This window comes from Atta colombica, unplaced genomic scaffold, assembly GCF_001594045.1.
Source record: "Atta colombica isolate Treedump-2 unplaced genomic scaffold, Acol1.0 scaffold126, whole genome shotgun sequence".
In the NCBI taxonomy this organism is placed as follows: domain Eukaryota; kingdom Metazoa; phylum Arthropoda; class Insecta; order Hymenoptera; family Formicidae; genus Atta; species Atta colombica.
In genome coordinates this window covers 4,985,160-5,003,088 of record NW_017259213.1, presented here as the reverse complement: position 1 = coordinate 5,003,088, position 17,929 = coordinate 4,985,160, and the positions used below count along the sequence as shown (strand labels likewise).

The window sequence follows — 17,929 nt, the reverse complement described above, 5'->3', positions numbered from 1 at the left end:
ATATATATATATGTATATATGTATATATATTTATTGTAGATCATGTTGCAATATATTAAATCTATAATAATACTGTACAAAAAATTAAAACCACATGTGTGATGTAGCAGGAAAAAAATTCTAAAAGAGATGAAAAGTATCAAGCTCAAAGAAATACCTTGCAACGTTTGCAATTCTATGAGATCAGCAAAATTAGAAACTGATTTTGCCACGCACTTTAAAGAAACCTAAGCCGTTTCTATTGTGCACTAAGGCACCAAGACTGCAATAATTCTCTATAATAATCGGCATATTAACAACGTTGCTTTCACGAGGTAGTAAACTTTTGAGCGTAGTATTGAAGACTTCTATGTCGAATCTCGTTTTAACGATCTCGGTTCCATCTAAAATGATATCTTGTTAGTGTCATAATTTTTGTTAATAACAGAACATATTATAAAGCATCTTTATACAGCAATATCACTTATAATCTCTTTATTTATATTGAATTTTAACATTTACCTTTATACCAGAACAATGGATGACTAGCATATGTAAGCCACGGTATATTTCTTGCAAACGGATTCCACTTTTTTATAAGAGGCAAGGGTTGTCCTCTGTTCCACATAAGTCTTATTCCCGACATATGACGCTTTCTGAAAAATTAAAAATCTTTTTTCCACACACTTCAATACATATACATAAAATACTTTAATTTTTTACGTGTATATTAAATTTTTTAACGATATTTTAGCTTTTGCAACATAAAGTATAAAATCAACAGTTTCATAAAGATTACACATAATGTAAATACATAGAAAGCATATAAAACAAATATTTGTTAACATAGACATGATACAATAAAAAGGCGGTAAAAATGAATATATAAAAGACAATTGATGTAACAAAAGTGAGAAATGAGTGCTAATAGACAACGAAGCTATATATACCTAGGCTCAAATTGAGTAAGATTGGAGCAACCTGCAATAGATGACCATTCCTGACGTACTGCACAATGAATTACAGACGACACACCTTCCGCTAATCCATTTAATCGTCTAGAATATATTAGATCAATATGAATGACATGCACCAGACAAGAACACAAAAGCTATAATCTTCATCTCAGATGAAACATATATTTATATTTTTTGTTGTGTGTATTTCTCGTTATAAATTTCAATGGAAAAGAGGATATTAAAAATATCATTTAAGCTAGAGATTGTAAACTTGTTTACTTCATAAGCTCTTTATACAAATTTTTTACATCAAAATACTTACGGTGCAAGAGACGAAGATGGATAAATTATATCTCCCGTAACTATTGTATCAAACAGCAATATGGGTACTCGATTAAAGTCAAGTATCTTTAAAGAAATAAAATCGTATTTTATAGAATAAAGAGCTTTTGTCGATAATAGTACAAGTCTTTCCTTTTCCGTATCCCATAGACTTATCCTTGAAACAAATAAATTTTTCTGTCAATGCAAACTTATAGTAACAAAGAACATAACAAAGAACTCGATTTACATAGATAATACATACTCCGTCAGAAGCCAACTTCCGACAAGTTCGTCATCGTTTTGCTTTATCAATTTCTCAGTACAATCGCTTATCGCTCTTTCCACGACTTCGTTCCTGTCAGTGAAAAATGTATGAACATCTATATGCTTGAATGGCACGTTACACACATATCTCGAGGCCGAATTTTGATTCGATATGTTGTCCGCATTCTCCGTCGATGATCTAACAGCTGAAATCAGAGAAATAGTAGACTTAACTACGAATTTACCTTATCGCCTATTCTATTGTAGAATCAAAAATTAAGAGTAGAAAAATTGATGACGAAACTCACGGTCGGTATTAGCGATTTCTAGGGTGGCTCTTTCGAAATTTACCGCAGGTCCCTCCTCCAAACATGTTTCTTCCATATCTCCAGGCTATTCGTCAACGAAAGATTCTCGTTACATTTATCGGAGTCAAAAAATTACAATAATATGAGCATGTAATGACGATCTGAGGTACGACTTTCCAAAGTTCCACATAAACGCATTCGATCGAATCCGAATTCCGAGGATGACATTTGATTTCAGTGACCTCACGCGGCGAGAAGCTGAAGTTTCGATATCAAAGTAATTATTATATTTGTAGTATACCTCAGAATTTACTTTTTTTTATATGGAATCCAAAAATGAATTTCTCTGTCATTATTTTAATTTGTTTTATAATAATTATAGTATTTTGGAATACAGAATGTAAAAGCCCTTTCGTATCCCAACTCATTGTCATACTTGTAACATTTATTAATTTGCTTAACAAGTATCAACCTGATATATATTACAAACATATTATTTCGCATTTCGTACGCCAGCTTTACAAAAGTACTTAAATATAGCTGACTTAAATCTATTTGTACAGAATTTACATACAATTTTGTTACATTCTGTGTTTGTACATACACAAGGGATTGTTCTGTACAAAATAGCACATTTGAGATACTGTAAAATAAAACGTACGAATAATTAAAACACAAAAAAAAATCTAAAAACTGTGTTAAAAATATATATGTATATAAAAAAAAAGATTGAACACGTGCTATGATACTTGTACTAAATGTACACTATGTATGTTAAAAGCTTTGGTTCTAAGTATTGCGTTAAGTAGGTCATCCCGTCGTGAATAAATAATCCACAATTCATTAATTTTAATACATATATGTACATAGATACAACGCATCCCAAAATCACTGCATCCTAGTTATAGACGCCAAAAATAGCAGAAAAATCTATCTTTGAAATCGATGCACCGATCTAATTACAAGCAATTAAAACTAGGAGCATAATAAAATACATAGCTTTATTACAGAAATAAAAAATTTCCCTTTTATTAAAGATTTACTGTTGAAACAGCTTCATCGAGAACGGTGATTCTGGAATATCCTGCACGCGCATTATAAACACGGCATATGTACACGGTATATATGTACATTATTAAAAAAATTGATTCTATGATTATTTTACATTTTTACATTTTATCAATCCGTATCAAAAATTTCTATGCCATCTGTACCACAATTGCAAGACGCAAAATTAGAATTTGATTACACTCGAATGATTTTTATGCCTTGTAGCAAACAGTTACTTTTACGAAAATTCATATCAGTCTTCTTATAAACTTAACATTAAGCGTCGTAACTAAGGCATTACAGATTCTCGTGCATTCTACGCGATACAGTTAAAAATTTGACTAGAGAGTATGTCCGGGAAACGTCAGAAATAAGATCGAACCCTACTCGCAACTCTAGTCGATTACTTATAATGTTGTACGTCGTCTAACATATTATCTGATGATGACAACGTCAAACTTCGTTCCTCGTGCATCCCCTTGGCGTAATTGATTTGTTGCGATACCTACGAAGAAAATAAGTTAATAAATGGTAATATATTGAGATCCTTGTTCAATCGCAATGAAAAGAAAGAGAAATATTTATATTAGTTTAAAATTGTACTTCATTTATAACTTACCCGCTTTGTCACCTCTTCGTTATCACAGCGCACCTTTGGCCGTCTCAACAATTCGGCCAATCCATCTAGATTGACTGCGGCTGACGAATCAAATCTGGATATCAACTCTATGTAATGCAGAGTGACGTTGTTGCTTTGAATCTTCTGCATCGGCTGACAACAGAGAAGATCCGCCAAACTTACTTGGGTCACCACCGCTTTCGTGCCACCAGAAATAACGCGTATTCTCTCATTGGACACCAACACTTTAAGATTCTCCGAACCGCTGCACAAACACTCGTAAGCAACGAAAAGCTCGGAATAGTCGCGATTATTAATGCTGTACAGGAACTCCTGACCCTCGGCCTGCTGACGATTGTACGGCGGTAGCAATCCGGTAGAACCACTGACGACACGCGGTGGTCGATCGCGTTTTGGTATTGCACGGTGAGCGCTATGAAAAAGAATTGATCAGAATAATTCAAACATGAAGAGATATTCACAATGCAGAGAAACATAAATATGAATACAACATAATAGAATCATCATATAATTTATTACCTTCTACTTGTCTCTCGCACAGCACTAGCTGTCTCCGTTGCCAAATCTAAGACACCAACGACGGGTTTCGTTATTGTACCTACTACTCCTCTTCCAAAACCCGCGAAGAAACCCTAAAATTTTACTTAGCCATTAGCTTTATTTAAATTCTACAAATAATATTTATTCAAAGAATCAGATTTATTTTAAAATATTTACTGGAAAACCCTCGCTGGTTGCTCCATCGTATGTTTGTTTGAATATACTGGTGACACCACCAAGTAGACCAAAACCGAAACCCTTTAAGCCGGCTACCAAGTGATCACTACTGCCCGTAGTGTTAGCCCGGATCCTCTGTCTGGCCTCTTCGTGTCTTTCATCCATAATCACTCTCCCTAAACCATCTGACAGAGATTCCGTCACTTTTGCTGCCGAATTCGAAATACCGTGCGTGACGTTCTTCACTAGACTTTTCACGCTGCCTTCGTAAATAAGGCCAGAAACACCTTCTGTGACATCATTCATAAATCCAAGAGGGTTTCCTAAGAAATCCACGGAACCCAGAATAACTGCAGCTTGCCATTTTAATTCCTAAAATGTTATGGCATTTATTTGCTAAATCAATAGACAAGCGAAAAGAGTATATATTACAATCTATAATAATCGTACATCTTTGTAATGCTTTACGATGGAATGTATTAGGAATTGACTACTCTCGAAAGGATGTTTCTTGACAAATGGTTCTAATTCGATAGTGGCATTCTCAAAGTTAATTAGAGTCAATCCTAATTTCCTCTTTACAGCTTGCAAATGATGTGGCAATTTCGTTGTAGTGAGCACACTAAGTTTTACCTAAAGAAAGAATAATTCATATATATCCAGGTGAATAAATAGTGCATTGGTAATATTCATGTGAAAGAAAAAAATAATTATCTACTATATCGATATTTACTTGATTGGGAACAAGTTTCAGAGCGCCAAAGTAATATCTCTTAGAATGTGCAGCAGATACCTCGGAAATAAATCTTTGTGCTTTGAAATCGTTCTCGTCAACAGGTACTTCCAACTCTGATTTGCCAATTCCGAGGAAAGCTGCCAGTTTCAGGATAAATTTTTCTTCTAAGTGTACGCACAAAGGTTTAACGCTCACTACAACATGTTTATAAATCTCGGCATTCTGATTCTTTGATTGTAACTTCTCCATCGCCAAATGAAGAGTAGGTCGATGCTCATCCTCTGTACGAGATGATCGTGTCACGAATAAAACCGAGGTACACTGTGCTTCGAATAGTTGATTGTCAATTTGAACATCAGCGACACTCAGATCCAATGTGGTATTCAATGGGGTCCGCACAAGATCAAAGGAGATTTCAGCCAGCCGTGCGAATAACAGCTCTTCTAGTGGCCTTTGCGATACGATAGACAATCCGAGACCGGCCGGCAAGTTTAGCTCCAGATTTAATTCGCTAGAATCTGATTTTTTAATATCGGCATTGATCTGAGTAGGCCGATGACTTACAGCGATGTGTGACCAATCGCGTTCTTCGAGTAAAGCAAATGTTTTCTTCTAAAACGCAAAAAGATTTGCATTAATTAACTTGAACATTCTTTATTCTTAGTGTCATCAAGGATTTACTTTTTGCATTATTATTAGATGTGAGAAAAAGTTCGTGGCGTTTTTTAAATGCCATCTAACAGGAAAAACGCCACGAACTTTTCCCACACCTAATAATAATAATGTTCAGAATAATTTAATAAAATAACTACAAATAAAAATAATATAAACTTTAAAGCTGACAAACTGTAAAGCTGACACACCCTCTCCTTGATATCCAAAACTTGCAGAACGCGAGTCGGGCCGTCAGTGGTCACTCTGACCGACAAGAATCCAGAACCCGGTCGCAACTTTTGTCTACCCACACGTTGCTCGATCGATGGTGGATTGCCATGTATTTGAGGACCTAATACAGCTTCACTCCCTAAAAATAACAACGTTTCTTTTACTGTGCATGCAAATATTCACGATAAAATTGTACGATTAAAAAAATTTGCGAATGCAGAAGCACTATACGCCAGAGTACGATAACGCCGTGATTGACTAATCTCATAAGTTATTTAGCAACTTTATTTTTATTTATAAAAATTTTATTCGGAAAACAAATTTTTTCTCTCTCTTAAAAGACTGTATAGAAAAAGATTTCTTCTTCTTTATATCGCGCTTTGACGTTCCTGGAAAAATATGCAAGAAAAAAAGAAAAAAAAGGGGCAAAACAAGCAGAGATATATATTATAGCTTATTATAATACTTATGGGCTCAGGATAAGGAAACAGCCAATTTTAATGTGTACTTTGAAACTATACGTACACATTTGCCAACGGGCGACACTGCCGCCTGCAACATTTATGATCAATTTAGGTCTCTCTCTAGTCGTAAACAGCGAGAAAGGAATAATGATTAAAAAATTGAGGACTCCTAACAACGATTTAGATAATTGGCAGACAAAATTATAGAATGTAAAATATAATATTATAAAATAAATGTCGCGTATCTGTCATCAATGTTCTTCTCATTAAATGTTCAAATTATTTTGTCAATTTCAACGATACCGTACGCTCAACTTACTATTTTATGCTTCGCATTTACAGGCAGAAGCATTAAATATACATCACACAAAAATGATAATTAACTTGCAAATAAGGGATACGTTAAACTAATTCAAAGCAACACAAAATAACAGAAAATATATTTGATAATAAAGCGTGTGATAAAAAAAAATTCACAACTTTCGCGAACATCTTTGTCAATTTAATAATTAACGTGCAAATGAAAACAACGTCTCAACCTTCGTATAGTCCCATAAAGCCATCTTTTGACTGAACACACATATTCTTATGTGCGCAGCATAGACGTCCGTCGTCAGTGAATCGCCAGGTCTGCGTCGATCGTCGCCTAGGATCCGGCTTCCTTAAGGCGAGAGCGCAATAAGTAAATGGTTGCGGTGCGGTGCCTGCTATGTCCAAAACAAATATCGTATCCGAAGCTTTAGAATGTTTGTCTCTTGGTGGACTGGAACCTGTTATTAAAATTTTATATGTGAAAATAAAGTATATTATCATCTTTTTGTACAAATTATGTTGAAAATAATTACATTGATATTCTTATATTACCTTCATGTTGCAATTGTCCATCTCCGGTCATTCTCCAAAGCTGCGCTCTATCACCATACTGTTTTCTCCGAAGGACAACCCAACCACCAGAACCAGCTTCTAAGACCAGTCTCTGAGTTTCTACATCTAAGGGATCTAAATTGTTTTCGCTTGTTCCAAGATCGGAATCAGTTTTGAAAGTACCTATCATGATAAAAGTAAAATCAGTATTTATGTATATTTTAGTTCTTATTTTATCTATTTAAAATATAGTACCTGTGAATGCAATATAAATAAAGTTTTCGTAAGTCAGTCCTCTACCCTCTCCCAATTTATTTAAATCATAAGAAGCTGTCACATCTCCAGGTGCTGTCAGCACTAAACCGGCAGTTTTTATTGGTTCATCTAAGGCATATGGTACCGATGAATGGGGTCTCACGGTCCACCGTAGGCTGTCAGGAACTCCGATCTATAAATACAGAGTTGCAAATAAAAATTAGCCATAAAAATAATAGCAACCTGATATAAATATTAATATCATAATTTATATATGGATCTCAAATGATATAGATATACCTGATTAACCTGCAAAGGAACCTCCGAGAAATTGTCTACTCTTATAGGTGGTGGCATAGTATCGGCATCAGTGAATACAATAAAGAAGGTAGTTTCCTGCAGCACTACATCTACTCGTAAAAAATGCATCTTCCCTGTTGTGTCTCTGACATTAATAGTCAATGAGTAATTATCATCCAATCTGATACCGCCTGACCACATACAATCTCGAACGTTGGTGATCCTGACGCAGAGTAATAAATCTTTGTCCAGTCGTGGCCAATGAAAGGGCATGTGACAGTCGGGCATAGTCGTTATATATGTTGCCTGAGCATCCGGATTGGACTAAAATCAATATTACATTAAGAACAACTTATCATTTTTTGTCATCATCGTAATTAATTGTAATAAACTTACGACAGTCGTCGTAAAACATTTCTGTGCCAGCTCCAATGTATAAGATGACTTATTATGCAATTGATATCTCGGTGATAATGTAATCACTGTAGTGGCTCTGTATCTTCCTCTTGCTGTGCGAGTGGCTACGCTAATCAAGTAGACTATATCAGGTCTGCCATCGCGTAAACTGATTCTCAAGCGATGAACCTGTACAACATAGTCATCGTTAGAATGATTAAAATACTAACAAGTTTTATGAATTTACTTTTGTATCCGAAAATAATAGTTATCTAATTATCAAAAAATAAAACATCAAAAGCATGATATGTATAATTTAATATTTTATTCATAAAATATTGAAGTTGTTATAATAAAAATCGAAATAAAAATTTTACAGAGATATACTTACGTGAATTCCAGGCTGCAAGTGAAAATGTTGAGACCACTGTGGTACTCCATGAGGGTGAACTTCCGTCCCGATCCTGACCGACAAAGTTCTACTGGCTTCTTCATCACTGAATGAGAATAGCAACGGTGCTACCATCCTCGCCCTCTCATGCTCCTCGAATTGTCCTGCAGCCTCGATTCCGACTCCCTCTTGTCTGAACACCAATGGCAAGCCGGTCTTGTTTATTATCCAATAAGGTGCGGTGATGTTGATTTGCATGGCTGCACCTTTTTCCACGGCCACAGTTGCCTGCAGGTAAAGCATTCTGCTCGAAGAATCCAATAATTTGAGACGAGCAGTATAAGAAGAGCTGTTTGGTGGTAATATTATCTAAAATGTATGTAATTGTATTTGATTATTATCTATCGTATTACTTACTAATATCGGAAGAAGAATAAAATTCGATATAGTAAAACTACAGTTATTAATTGTCATACTTACCATTCCGCATCCTGGATAACCATCCAATTGAATCATAATTTCCAATTGTTCGTTCAAATTTGCGCAATGTAAATCCGCGCTGCAGCCAGGCGTGATTCTACCGCCTTCTACACCTGCTTCATATATTAATTCATATGGCAGCAAGTTCGTTAATGTTATAGGTGCCATTACCGTGATCGTGTGTGCCGGCAACACTTGCATACCGTCAGGAGGATAATTATTTCGTCTGACAGCCACACACATCCTATGACAACAAAAAATATCATGTTTCATCAAGCTAGTTTCATTAAGAGAAAAGTTTCTTTTATTTACCTGAATATATTGTTCTGATTAGTCCGGCAAGTGACGTAGTTCTCCATTACCTCTAATGGCTTCTTAACTATTGTCCAGTTCACTGATTCCATGCAGTATTGGAACAAATAGTTCGAGATGAACGGTTTGAAACACATTTGTACTCCGGTGTGCGTTAAAGGCACAGACATCACCGATTGCGCTGGCACTTGCAAAATTCTTCCAGTGCTAACTGATGTCAATGGCAAATCTAAAAAGATGCAATTGATAGATTTGCTAATTGTTATCAAAAATTGTGAAAGATAAAAAACTAACATCCAAGTTGGTTTAACGTGTTTAATGATTTTTCCATTTTAATCTCAATCGGATGAGCTAACTTGTTGGACACCTGAAGAGCTGATCTAATAGTAACTAACTTCCTGGCAGATCCTTCAAGTTCCACAGCAAATACAACTCTAGTTTTCGATATGATTGGCTGAAAATGAACATTATTGTTATTACTATTACTAGTATTATTATTATTACTACAATAATATTTATAATACTAGTATAATGCTTCAAATTGAATTCTTTTTGAGCAATTAAAAATATATACGAGAGCATATAATAAAAAAAGAGATAATATGAGATAATATGAGATTTAAAAAAATAATTAAAATTTTTAAATAAAATTATATAAAAAATAATAAAATGATATAAATAATAAAATATATATAATATAAACAGCAAAGAAAGCTATACAAAAACTACAGGATGATAAATACATATAATGCTGCTCGTTTTAGTCTAAATGTAAAGAATATGAAATGGGAGTAAAATAATAATAATACTTTACCTGAAATCCGGTAACGTCAGCATTCGCGTGTCGAAAGTAAATACCAACGCGATCTACGGTCACAGGATCCACCGGTTTCCATCCCTCGACCAGAACCGCAATCTGGTGTCTTCTGACAATATGTGTTGCATGATGCCTCAGCTTACCTCTCTCTTCGAAAGTAAATGGCGTGGTATCTCCCGGAATCACCTCTATCCATGTATCGTCCTTGTCAAGATTATTCTTCGCTTGAGATGATGATTTACTAACATCTGTCGTCTCGTCCGCAGTAGCGATAAATGTTTTAAACCAAAGTCGACAGCCAGTATCATTTTTCAGGGCGAAAGGTATAAAAGGTGACCGACGTCGATATATTTGTCCCCTCGTTACTGATTTGCTGACAATCGTGTTTCCATTAGATAGATAATAATCCTGCGTCCAGTTGTGTTTGACTAGTTGCACAAGTTCAACCAACGTCAACGTGACATTAACGTTCACAGAATCATAGGAATTAATGGATACGTGTAGTCTCCTTGGATCAAACGAACTGGTAAATATCTGTTCCCATTCAATGTTCGCTCTCCAAGATTCAATAAATGGTTCCCAACCACTCAATCCTCGATTATAATAGTCTACGCCAATAGTGGCAGACAGTAAGCCAGGATATTGGCTCAGCTTTCGCATATTAAAATCCGCCAAAGTGATTTCCAGAAGCGGCACATCCGCATCACGACAATCATCGATGATACAGATTCGCATGCAGGACACCTGTAGTTCTACAGCTCGAAAAATCGAATCGTCGCTCGCTGCGACGGCACTTGTTGGCACCGCATTCTGTGTCAGCCACAGAGCGGCATCATCTAACTGACCGTCACAATGGTCCAATGCGATTCTGCAATCGGCTTCTGCAAAGCCTAATGAGATGAGCTTTAACACCGGGCTGTCCATCATCTGGCTGCTCTCCATCACCGCTTCACTCGATCTCTGCTTTGCCCATAAGGTCTGTTTGGGTAGAGAACTTAACATTCTAGAGAACATGGTCACGTCGTGATAGCTCAATCTCACGCATAATGGTTGCAGTTGAATCTCCAAGCATTTTTCTTGAGTCAGATCCAAACTCGCTCCGACTGGATCGATAATTGATAGAGCAGTCTCGTTTTCCAGACCCAGGATACATGAAAATAGCTCGCAATGCGAAAGATTGCATGAAAGCGGTTTCTCGCCTTCCTGCGGCGTCGAACGATACGATAAGACGGCAGTTGTTTTGAGAATCACAGCATTGGTGTCGAGAATCGCAGTATCCTCAACAATAACGAGCTCGGAATCTGTGATGTTAACTTTCAGTTCAAATGGTACGGCGGTCACAACGGTGTCGATGATTTCGGTTTCTTGATTGACAATTGACACGTGCATGGAGCCAGATATAGGATCCGGTTCCGGAGAGTTCAGCAATAAGAAATCTCGTACGGCCTGCCACCAGTCTAGGATAGCGGTTAATCGCATGCTATGCAACAGAATAGTAGTAGCCGAGTAAGCCTTACGTTTCCGATGATGCACCTCCGCCTGAACACGGTCCTGCCCGGCCTCGGTGTCGGCTGTATCTCTCAATGGCTGTAGAATTCGCGTAAACACGTTGCACTGTCGATCTACCGGCTCGTTCTGAAAACGCGTGTCCGTGATTAAGATCTCCTGCGACACCAGATCAATGTCCTGTGAACCGTCGCTCAGCGAGTCCAAAGTCAGTCGGGACTTGATAAAATTGATGCATGCAAGCGCCGCAATGTTGTGACTAGGATGCAGTTTCACTGTCACGTTTACCAGCTCGAGAATTATGCAGGATCGGGTCCATGTCTTTACACGATCTACAGTCGAAATCGCGTATTCCACCGTGTGATTCAAATCTTGTACAAGGAGGCGCAGATCGTCCAAATTCTCACCGATGTTGTACGATAGAAGGCCGCGAATCAGCATATACTGTTCCGGATCTAAGGCACAATCCATCGTCGACAATATACCATGCACGCTAAGATCGGGTATATCGCGGCTGATGTAAGTGTCAAGATTCCGTTCGACGCGTAATTTCAGATGACATTTTTCTGTGAGCAACGAAGGGCCCATCTTCTTAATGAGAAAGCCACCCACCATCAATGTATCCGTGTCCTCATTTAGGGTCGAATCACATTTGAGTCGCCTCGCCGCATATACATCCATATTGACCAACTCGAGCAGCATCACATCTAGTAAACAATCCGGGATAACTAATGAAGTGTCAAACCTATTGTGTGCTGTGAGCTCTCCCAGATCCAATAGGATCAGTTCGTCGGACCTAGAACTCACTGGTAACAATATTACCGGCGCACCAGCGTGCAATTGCAACGACAATCGCGTGTCACGCTTATTCATATCTATTACAGCACCAACACCGGCCCGCAGATTTCGCATGATGCTCCACAATTGTGAGAAATGACTGAAGAAAGCCTGTAACTCCGCTACGAATCTTTGAGTGTGAACGTAATGCACGGCAGACATTTCTAGCTTGAGCCGTGCATCATGAGGTCGATCCTCACAGTCGGCATAGCTCGAGTACTGGAAATTTAGTGCCTTCCTGCCAGACGACAGAAATCTTTCGCGGTAGAATCGACCGTGCGGCGTTAAATCCAACAATGACATTGAACCTAAAGATCCTGATACCTTGGTCTTTCCATCAACCGTCTTAAGAATATGCATGTTAGCGTTGGACACATTGGCCTTAGCTATTTCACGCTCCTGCTGCGTCAGCACTAGCGTCAACGATCTTACTTCTATCTCTGTTTCTGATCTCTCTGGTAAATTATCGTCTACCTTGTTCACGCCGGTGCTATCACTGTCCGGTGTGGCACGATGCGCGGCGACTTCGTCACTCGTCGCCCCAGACAGGCCTGCAATCCCAAAGAAGTCAAACACTACCATCCATGACTCTACGCTTATCACCAAGTCCAGACAATTGAAGTCCACGGTTACCATTTTGCGATGAAATCGATCTTCCAGTGTGATCTTTCTACAGCCGTTCTCTTCGGGACGCGTCATGGTGATGCTCATTAGCACTAAGTTTTCTTCACTGGTGATGCCGCCTGGGGATGGAGGTGGCGTGTTTGGTGTATCGGCTGCCGAGATCGCCGGTTTCCTGTGCCAATGCGCCGGAATCGCGTCGTACAGAGTGTAGGTTTCCAATCGATCCGGCAGACTACCACGTCCGAAGGCGTTCTTGTATTGTCGCAGAAACACAAGATCTGGACACGATTTGGAAACGCCGGTAGGCAGTTTCGCGCGTGCAGGAGCCGACGATTGCATCATGTAACGATGCCGCGAGCCGACCGGACACAGAAGATCTTCCATCAAAAGGGACCGCAGTGCGACCTGAACACTGGACTCGTTTCGATGTAATTTGTCATACTTGACAACAAAGTCACGCATTGACAATTCCACCAGCGGCTGCTCCGAATGCGCCTGCTTCAGTTCCACGCTGAGGATCGGCAGTTCGAACGAGACCTTCACACAGAGATCGAGCTTCTCTGAGTAGTCGGATACTCCATCAAAATCATCGTATTCTGACACTGCGGCTGTGGCAGTCACAGCAGGCATGGAGAACAATCGGTGAGTGGTATCGAGTAATTGCTCGTATTGACCACGTGACAACGATACTTTCAACGGCGTTATCACAGCGCCGTGGACCTGCACAATTGGACTGTTGTTCGTAAAGTCGCCGTTGTCGAGTAGGAAACTCATACTTTGTGTTAAGGTGTTTTGCTTTTCCACCAGGATCTTCAGCGTTGTGTCATGCAATATTGGTTTGCCCAACTCCTTACATGAGTACATCTCCTCGGCTCTCGGCAGATTATTTTGAGACTGGCCAATACTTTGGTTGGCAGATACTTCAAGAGAATACAGATTCATGTCGCGCACTTCTAGTGTGACTTTGTGCTTCGCCATGGATCCCAAATGAGGTTCATGTCGCAGTGACATCGTACCGAGATGAGCAACGAATACTTGTCTACTATGTGAGGAACGTGGTATTACGAGTACCGGGCTTTCTAAAAGTACGTCTAATCTAAGCGATAACGCATTTGCGTTATCTAGATCAACCGAAACGCTCGGCAATCGTTTACGCGGAGGAATAGTCCAATCGTCGGCATTTACCAGACCAATTGCCATATCAGTGGCTGCTGCGCTAATTTGGCGTGCAAAGTTGCTTAAGTATTGCTTGAATTCATCGGCACACGAACGTAATTCAGATATCAAATGCGGCGCGTGAGTGTACCAGACGCTTGCCACGCGTATCGTGAGATCGAGATCGATTTCCACACAGTCTTCCTCGTCGGCTTGCCTGGTGTTGCGATTGGCCACAAATCTGAATGCCTCTGGCTGATCAGACAGATTACTGAAGTGCTCAAGCGGATGATGTGGTGGATCCGCTAAAGGATCTCTACCTACGCTGATTATCCGTTGATGAGTCTTCCCAGTTGGCGTTTGATCAAGAACTTGTACTCCACCGAGAGAACCTGAGATTGACGTATTCGCGGCTAAAGTCGCTTGTATGCGCGCATCAGACATTGTCGCTGTGGCAATTTTTTGTCCCACTAAGTGATTGTCTTGCATGACCGCGCGCAAAAGTAATACATTCAAGCGATGGAAGTCAAAGGTGATCTCGGTTCTCGTTGACATTGATTTTACTTCTGTACTTTGACTTGACAATGAATTGTCTTGGCTCGCAATATAGGCTGATCGTGATTTTTGCAATGGCAAGATTCTTCGAAAGAAACCTAGCAATTCCACTATCGTCTCTTGATTAGCAATAATATCCAAATTATTGAACTGTATATTTGCCATTCTCAAATTTTCCGTAGGGTCATCTACCAGCGTCAATTCCATGACAATCAGCGCTTCTGAGTCCAATTTTTCCAGACAAATTGATGAATTATTTTTAGGCGAATGCAAGGTCTTAGTTTTGGTCACCAAAGTAGACAAGGCATTGGTTAAGGCGACCGGTGATGTTAACCGTGGTGGTCTCGTGGAATCTGGTGATTCAGGTGATTCTGGCGAGACAGGTGAAGTCGGTTCTGAATCCCTTAATCTACCGGAAACGCTGTCCATGCCGACATGCTTGTGGCTGGCCACCAGTAGTTCGAAATCGGGTCCGAATTCTTGAAGAGCGTCGACCAAGAGAAGACCATGTACGGAAAGCGAAACACTCAGATCTGCCATTCGTTTACTGAGGGCTGCCCGAACGCCGGACACTTGCAGCTCTGCTACACTGCGACCTCTCGATTGCAGTTCAAAGGCCATCTGATCGATGATAAATTGCACCATTACCGCATGGCTCAAGGAACGATCCAGATTTTCCTCCTTTCTAGGACTCTTCGGTTCTATAACGGCTTCTGTTTGCGGGATGCCGGCAGAATTGGAGAAGCTCGACAGTAAATTATAAATTAAGCGTATTGCGCCCACCTTTTGCTCATTTACATGCACTACCAGTCTCGGTAGATTACCAGATACCGTGACTGATGGAAAATTAGGATCTGAAGTAGTAAAGACACGTCGTTCAATTTGCAACGATATATTGAAACGTTCGAGAAAGTGCAAGCTCGACATACTTCTCGTACGAACGTGCTTCCAATTGTCCTTTGTCTTACCTACTAAAATCTGCAGATCTACCAGATCGATAGAGTACTGATCATACAATTTTTTGTGCAACTCCGTCTCAGACAGACCTTGGAAATCATGTAAAGAGCCGTTCTCTTGACTTCCGGGCGGAGTGGAGCAAGGTGTCTCAAATCTTTCATCTTCGTCATCACTATTAGTTGATTCTGTTTTCAATATAACCTGATTCAGATTTGCATCATTCGATAAATGTAATTTGCCAAAATCGACCATCACCACAGCCGCATTGGAATCGACGAAGCTCTCCACCAATAAGATTTGTGGTGCAGAGATCTTAAACTGTAGATCCCAAGACGAACGATACACAAAATCGCCGTCCAAAATTTGTTCCCAATTCTTGATCAACTGCCTTCTCGTGCGACGTTTCATCGCCTGGAATCGCTGATTGGATGATGCCGATCGATGCGGCTTACACATAAAATCTATCAACCAATATATCACGATTGGATTATACACAATATCTAAGGATTGCGAGTACACATGCAATAAATGATCTACATTAATATGCAGCGGTCTTTTCTCGTAAATCAATTCAAATAAATGACGCGGCGTCTTCGTTAGTTTTTCCGAAGAATTGCGAATGCGCGAAGACATGCCATTGGATGCGACTTGAGGTTGCATCAAAATAGGAAATGTGGAACTCTCTGTGAGAAAATCATGCAGGTATAATGCGCCCAAACTAATTGAAAACTTGTGCGACCCGGATCTGGGTCGTGACTCATAGCTCAAATTCACTCTTTCGAATTTCAGTTCTATCACAGTTTTTCTACCATTGCTTTCGTCTTTCTCAGTACACAACGATACCGCGCCTTGCACCAGAGCGAAATTAAACTGTCCGAACACTGTGTCGCGACGTAGAAGAGTATCATCGTTCATAGTGTCCGCTAAAACATCTAACAATTCCCCGTCGAAAGTAGTCGAGCTACTTCCGTTTTGCGTTCCATTGCTGCTGTGAGGTGTCTTTGAATACCAACCCCACCACTGTGGAAACCATTGCTCGAGCATACCACGTCCTTGTGGCACATTCATATTAAATTCTTGTGATGACTTTGCAGGTCTCACTTTCTCCATAGCCAGTTCTCTCAATATCCGAAGCTCATCAAAATTTCGCTCATTTTCGACCTTTTCCTTCAACATTTTAATTTCTGGAGGTAAGATCGAGGTAGGCGTGCCTAGCAAAAAAATATTTGAAAGAAAATTTTCATCGTTTCAAGAATATTGTAAAAATTTATAGAAGTTATTAAAAAATATTCATTTGTACCTAACAATTTAGCGTATGCTTGAACGTAACAAATGTTTTCCCTAGCTCTAAGAAGTACATTTTTCCAAGACGGTTTCGATTTGAATGCATCTCTGCCAAGATGACACCTGGCGGCGTATTTCCACCATTCCTTGCAAGCTGTTTTAACAGGAACTACTGGCCTACAACGCCACTGTTGTTTACGACGATCTATACGATCAAGCTCTTTGATACACTTCACCATCTCTTCATATTGAAGCTAAAAAAATAATTCAAATTATATTGCATGAATCAATATTTAATTGTAAACCTATTACAGTTATCTGTAAAACACACATCTGTTATAGATAATGGTACTTCATCCAAGAGCAAATCTACTACGATACGCGGTTTATTAATAGACCTCAATGGACGTTCAGTTCGATCCCTCTTAATGTGCGCTCTTGCGTTCACAGGTGATAAAATATGCCGATGAATCTTATTTTTACTCATGGCGATCTAAAAATCAAGATTACAAAATATTGTTATAAAATATAGGTGTATGAATGTGTGATTAAGACGTTATCATGCTCACTGAGCTTTCTCATATCTTACAGCTAGAGCGCCTAGATTAAGACCACCAAAAAGTTGATCTTTTTTCACATGATTCCAATAAACCGAAAGACTATCAAGTTCCATTAACTTAAACGACGCATCCGTAAGATTCCAAGATGTGGAACAGGGTATCCAACTAGCATCACAACTTTGAGTAGTTAATGCTCCAATTGTAATACCAAATGCAATGCCATTATCTACATACAAAAAGTTTTATTAAGAATGTAATAAATATCGATATTTAACAAATAAATTTTTGTTCACATTATATTCATACAGAC

The 17,929-nt window shown here is 39.0% G+C and overlaps 2 protein-coding genes across 3 annotated transcripts in view; both read right to left on the bottom strand.

Moving 5' to 3' along the window:
* Positions 1–2,048, bottom strand: part of LOC108695048 (tumor protein p63-regulated gene 1-like protein) — a 3,816-nt gene extending 1,768 nt beyond the window's left edge. The window contains exons 1-6 of one of the 2 annotated variants that reach the window (XM_018204782.1): positions 1,835–2,048; positions 1,525–1,732; positions 1,261–1,437; positions 930–1,037; positions 502–635; positions 158–383 (exon numbers count right to left, since the gene is read on the bottom strand). In XM_018204782.1, the coding sequence (XP_018060271.1) occupies positions 193–383; positions 502–635; positions 930–1,037; positions 1,261–1,437; positions 1,525–1,732; positions 1,835–1,910 (894 nt within the window). In that variant the 5' untranslated portion in view covers positions 1,911–2,048 and the 3' untranslated portion in view covers positions 158–192. The remainder of the gene's footprint in view (positions 1–157; positions 384–501; positions 636–929; positions 1,038–1,260; positions 1,438–1,524; positions 1,733–1,834) is intronic. The other variant, XM_018204783.1, reaches the window with a different exon arrangement.
* A 203-nt stretch (positions 2,049–2,251) lies between these two features.
* The window catches only part of LOC108684106 (vacuolar protein sorting-associated protein 13D), a 17,354-nt gene continuing 1,676 nt past the window's right edge, over positions 2,252–17,929 (bottom strand). Inside the window, exons 5-25 of the mRNA XM_018188203.1 lie at positions 17,649–17,845; positions 17,391–17,552; positions 17,076–17,313; positions 10,139–16,986; positions 9,619–9,778; positions 9,325–9,553; positions 9,013–9,256; positions 8,533–8,901; positions 8,142–8,330; positions 7,746–8,069; positions 7,446–7,638; positions 7,191–7,373; positions 6,866–7,096; positions 6,388–6,414; positions 5,841–6,001; positions 4,975–5,589; positions 4,692–4,874; positions 4,242–4,613; positions 4,044–4,156; positions 3,504–3,936; positions 2,252–3,389 (exon numbers count right to left, since the gene is read on the bottom strand). Of these exons, the coding sequence (XP_018043692.1) occupies positions 3,288–3,389; positions 3,504–3,936; positions 4,044–4,156; positions 4,242–4,613; positions 4,692–4,874; positions 4,975–5,589; positions 5,841–6,001; positions 6,388–6,414; positions 6,866–7,096; positions 7,191–7,373; positions 7,446–7,638; positions 7,746–8,069; positions 8,142–8,330; positions 8,533–8,901; positions 9,013–9,256; positions 9,325–9,553; positions 9,619–9,778; positions 10,139–16,986; positions 17,076–17,313; positions 17,391–17,552; positions 17,649–17,845 (11,573 nt within the window). The 3' untranslated portion in view covers positions 2,252–3,287. The remainder of the gene's footprint in view (positions 3,390–3,503; positions 3,937–4,043; positions 4,157–4,241; positions 4,614–4,691; positions 4,875–4,974; positions 5,590–5,840; positions 6,002–6,387; positions 6,415–6,865; positions 7,097–7,190; positions 7,374–7,445; positions 7,639–7,745; positions 8,070–8,141; positions 8,331–8,532; positions 8,902–9,012; positions 9,257–9,324; positions 9,554–9,618; positions 9,779–10,138; positions 16,987–17,075; positions 17,314–17,390; positions 17,553–17,648; positions 17,846–17,929) is intronic.